This window comes from Ricinus communis, chromosome 4, assembly GCF_019578655.1.
Source record: "Ricinus communis isolate WT05 ecotype wild-type chromosome 4, ASM1957865v1, whole genome shotgun sequence".
NCBI lineage: Eukaryota > Viridiplantae > Streptophyta > Magnoliopsida > Malpighiales > Euphorbiaceae > Ricinus > Ricinus communis.
This window is the reverse complement of record NC_063259.1, coordinates 22,901,618-22,906,307: the sequence shown is the minus strand read 5'-3', so window position 1 is coordinate 22,906,307 and position 4,690 is coordinate 22,901,618. Positions and strand designations below refer to the sequence as shown.

The following is a 4,690-nucleotide window of genomic DNA, read 5'->3' as shown; positions in this document are numbered from 1 at the left end:
TATAGATAATTTATTGTTCTAGGTGCAATGCAGTGTGATAAGAGTAAGTTGAAGGACTAGAGTAGCCGGAAAGCCGCCGGTCCTTCTGGTCACCATACATACATACATATATATATATATATATATATATATATATATATATATATATATTCATCTTTCTAAATGCTCACATGCGGGCTAAAAACAGATATTGAAGATGGGGGCAAAGCATTTAAGAAGGTTAAGAGACAAGAAATGAAGATGTTGGAGGGTGTTCTCCCTCTAAAGAAAACAAGAGCCAACATGCATGGTAGCACTAAAGAAATGAAGTATAGGGTGTAACCCATAAAGCGATCGAAACCTTAGGCAAATGCAATATAAGAAGAAGAAGAAGAAGAAAAAAAGAAATGCATGCATGTGGATGTTTTCCCTCACGCCTACTGTCGCACACAAGCAGCCACTGCCCATTGAGTAGTAGTGTTACTAGCAGTAATAGTCTCTGATCAAAGTGGCTACACATGTTTCGGATTGGGTCAAGAGTCGGTGCATTGTGGACCCAACAACAGATCCATTAATCCTATGTATGTAGCAATATTTGCATTAATTGTTAATAGGAATTGAACCCACCAAGAGAATTTAGGGTGGGGTTGGGATTGCAACGTATGAGATTTGGATCCCACATTGAGAATAGAAGATTTGATGAAGAATTTCTTTTGATCCAGAGTCTCCCATCTTAATAACAAGTTTTTAAATGTGTAATTTTCTTAAGATTTATAATAATTGGTATTAGAGTCATCCAATATGTCTTTCAGAGAGTTCACTTGAAGTTAGGATGGAAGTATGAATTTTAATGAGAAATTGATACAAATTAAGTCTCTCATTTTTCAATGGTTAACTTCTTAGATTTGTGATTATCAGAAAGTTCATAATATAGATGTTGCTTTCTTGAGAGACAAAAGCGTGTTATAGGTGGAAGGGAGCACCATAACAACACACCCATTAACACTACAACCTTGTTGTTTCCCACTCCATATATATATAAATTAATTCATTCTCCACCAGTTTCACCTACACCTTTGCCCTCATTAACTACTGTATATGTAATAAGGTGACAGACTAGCTCGAGGAAGTGGTTCGATAAAGGTAGGAAGAGGAAATGTGGTAAAAATAGAATACCTAAAAACAGAATTTCTAACAACATATGATTACATGAACGAATGAAATTACACATTAAAACAGAATAAATATAGTTGATAGTATGTATATAAAAAGTTAGAACTAATTACATAAAGTGTTTTTTAATTGTTTGGTTATGTAATTATAGGAATACCAAAATTAAACATATTGAATTTGTAAAAAATTTCTGATTGAAAAATCTTGAAAAGTTTTGGAATCATGTTATATAGTTTCAAATAATGATGAATATAATAATTTTTTATTTTTTATTTTTTTATTCTTTAACTTTTCAAGAAAAAAATAAATAATATTCTATAACCGTTCAAAAATTTAAGACAGGGGTGAATCATATCCTATCCAATTCAATACTATTTTCCATGTATAAATTTGTATAAATATATTATCTTTCAAGTATTCTGTAATTTATTTATTTTTTTATGTACAAAGTTGGTTCTAGTAGTAGGAGTGGGTTAACATTTTGTGAAGGCTTTAGACAATTAAAAAATAAGGCAATTTAATTTTACAAATAAATAAATTTACTAAAAAAAAAAATTAATAACAAAGGGCCTTAGACAATTACCTCACCAAGCCGCCCTGGTTGGTATTAAATTAATAGTGACATTTTGCCAAAAATGTTGTATCTCGCGTTACAAAATTAAGTACTTGCAACGCAAGATTCCTGTATGATTCCGCTCAAAGAAAAAAGAAAAAGATTCTCGTAGAAAATTAAGTGATCACGCACCACTTATAGTGGAGGATTGTGGGATATTACTTAGAATGTGAAGAACTCAATTTAGTTGTTTTTTTTTTTTTTTGAAAAAAATTGAAAGAATGATTTTATAAGAATATGAAAGAATAAGCAAACAAGAGTAATTTAGTAATTTACTATGTCATTATCGGAAATATTTGTATGTAATAGTTCTTCACTAGTTTATGTAATTCTATAATCATCCATCCGATAGTATAAATTACATAAGGCAGTTGAGATAATATTAAATTAATCTAAGGAATATAATAAGGTTTTTGTCATCCTTATTATGACAAAAGAAAAGAGATGAATTAATGGCGCTTTAAGGAAAAAAAGAAAAGGTGGAAAAGGGATATGTGTGTGTATATATATAACCCTCATCTCACCCCCCGGCTGTTCATTTCTTCGTTCCTTTCCCTTTTGTCTAAGAAACCAGAAATAAAAACTCCCTTCCTCCTGCAGTCACTTGGGAGGTATGCGTAATTTCAATTAAGATGGAATTATAAATTTGCATATTATTTATTAGAAAAAAGAAAAGGGAGAAACTCTCTGCTGTTGTGTAGTTGAATAATAAAATAAATCAACTACTACTAGTAGAAGAAGTTTTATTTGTTGGTTTGTTTATAATTTAGTAATGTATAAAATTAGAAGTAAACCCATGAGGCCATGCCAAATAAAATTACAGCAGCACAGCTAGCATCATCAGCAGCAGACCAGGGAGGGTACAGGTACGAGCACACAAGCATTATAGTTGCTTATTGTTCTCTCTCGCCGCTAGAAACCCCACCCACGCTTTTGGTGTCTTAACATTCCGTATATGTCTCTCTCCTTATCGCTCCTTCACACCTCACCACCACCTCCTCCTCCTCCTCCTCATAGCCTAACTGTATTATTGTTACCGTTATTACCCATCTTTCTTTCCTCCTCTATTTGCCTATGAAGTTCTCTTTCTTTAACCTCACTCACCACTCCCATTACACTCCTCCTCCTCTTTTACCTGTAACAATCATTAAACCCACCCGCCGGAAATCACCGCCACGGTGGGTCCGCATGGACTCATCATCTCCGTCTCCTCCTAAGCAACAGAAAGACAAGATCGTTGTGATAATGGGAGCAACCGGGTGCGGCAAAACAAGACTCTCCATTGATCTAGCTACAAGATTTCAATCTGAAATCATTAACACTGATAAAATGCAAGTCTACAAAGGTCTCGATATCACCACCAACAAAATCACCCTCCAAGACCGTCTCGGCGTCCCTCACCATTTACTCGGCGAGGTTGACCCCGATAACTGCGAGTTCTCCCCTTCCGATTTTCGCTTGCACGCTGGTTTGTCCATCTCCGATATTGTTTCAAGACAAAAGTTGCCTCTTTTAGTGGGTGGGTCCAACTCTTATATTCATGCTCTTCTTGTTGACCGCTTTAATCCCGAGATTAACGTTTTCCAACAATCCAAAAACTCGGAATCGGTTTCGACCCAGTTAAGGTACGACTGTTGTTTTATTTGGGTTGATGTCTCATTACCGTTGTTATGTGATTACCTATGTAAAAGAGTCGATGAAATGCTCGACTCGGGTATGTTTGAGGAACTATCGGAGTATTACGCTTCGGTTAACCCGGAGAGTCAACCGGGCTTAAGAAAGGCTATCGGAGTACCGGAGTTTGACCGATATTTTAAAAAGTATCCGCCTGGTTATCAAGGGGGGAAGTGGGATTTCGTACAGAGGGGTGTATATGAAGAAGCAGTCAGGATGATAAAGGAGAACACGTGTCAGTTGGCTAAAAGGCAGATGGGGAAGATTTTGAGATTAAAAAGTGCTGGATGGGACCTACACAGAGTTGATGCGTCGGAGGCCTTTAGACAAGTGATAAGGGCATCAACAGCAGCAGCAGCAACAACAACAAATACAAATGGTTGTTATTATAACAATAATAATATTATTATTAATAATAGTAATAATAATAGTAATAATAAAGATATTATTATTATTAACAAAAAGAAAAAAAGAAAGAAGAAAAAAAAATGGATGGAAATTTGGGAGAGAGATGTTTTGAAGCCAAGCATGAAGATTGTGAATCACTTCTTGGATGAGTAGGTTTTCCATTCATCCAGCTTTTTCCAGCTATTATTTCTTTTTCTTTTTCTTTTTTAAATTCAGTGCTTCTTCTTCTTCTTCTTCTTCTTGTTCTTCTTCTCCTCTCTCTCAATGTTTTTTTTTAAAGAAAAAAAAAAAGAGTAGAGAAATTTTAGATTAGAAGTTGGGTAGAAAATGGTAACCAGTTTTGCAGCATTAGGACTAGACCCTTTGGGCTGCCTGGGCAGTAGGCACTGGCTAAAGGGTTTCTTTTCTTTTTTCTTTTTATTTTGGGTCCTTTTGACTTGTGAATGGGACCATTCGAGACAAAAACAAAACATACACATTGGAGGAGAAGGATGAGGAATGAAACATTGTGAATTATTTGGTGAGAGTTGTTTTGTGTTAATACTTATATACTTTTGAGTCACAAGAGATTGGTTTGGTGCTATTTTGTTGCATTTCCTTCTTTTCTTCTAGTTTGTGTGTGGAGTTGTATGGAATGTAACGGAAGAGAATATTCTTACATGTGTAGTCCATTTTTGGTAATTTGGTTTCAAGACTTGTTATATAAATGGATCCAAAAGAGACCTTTCTGCTTAAACCCTTTTCTCTTTTTTCTTTTAAAAAAAAAAAAATTCTAACTTGCTCAATGGGTAAAACCTCTATCCTTTTTGTCTGTGTATTGCAGGCACTCTACCTCCTAATTAA

General features: G+C 34.8%; 1 protein-coding gene across 1 annotated transcript; it reads left to right on the top strand.

Annotated features, from left to right (window-relative positions):
• The first annotated feature begins 2,330 nt into the window (after nt 1-2,330).
• LOC8271502 (adenylate isopentenyltransferase) lies at nt 2,331-4,412 on the top strand. Its single transcript, XM_015724072.3, has one exon. The coding sequence runs from the start codon at nt 2,840-2,842 to the stop codon at nt 3,998-4,000; it is 1,161 nt and encodes a 386-aa protein (XP_015579558.1). The 5' UTR covers nt 2,331-2,839; the 3' UTR covers nt 4,001-4,412.
• Nucleotides 4,413-4,690: the final 278 nt, after the last annotated feature.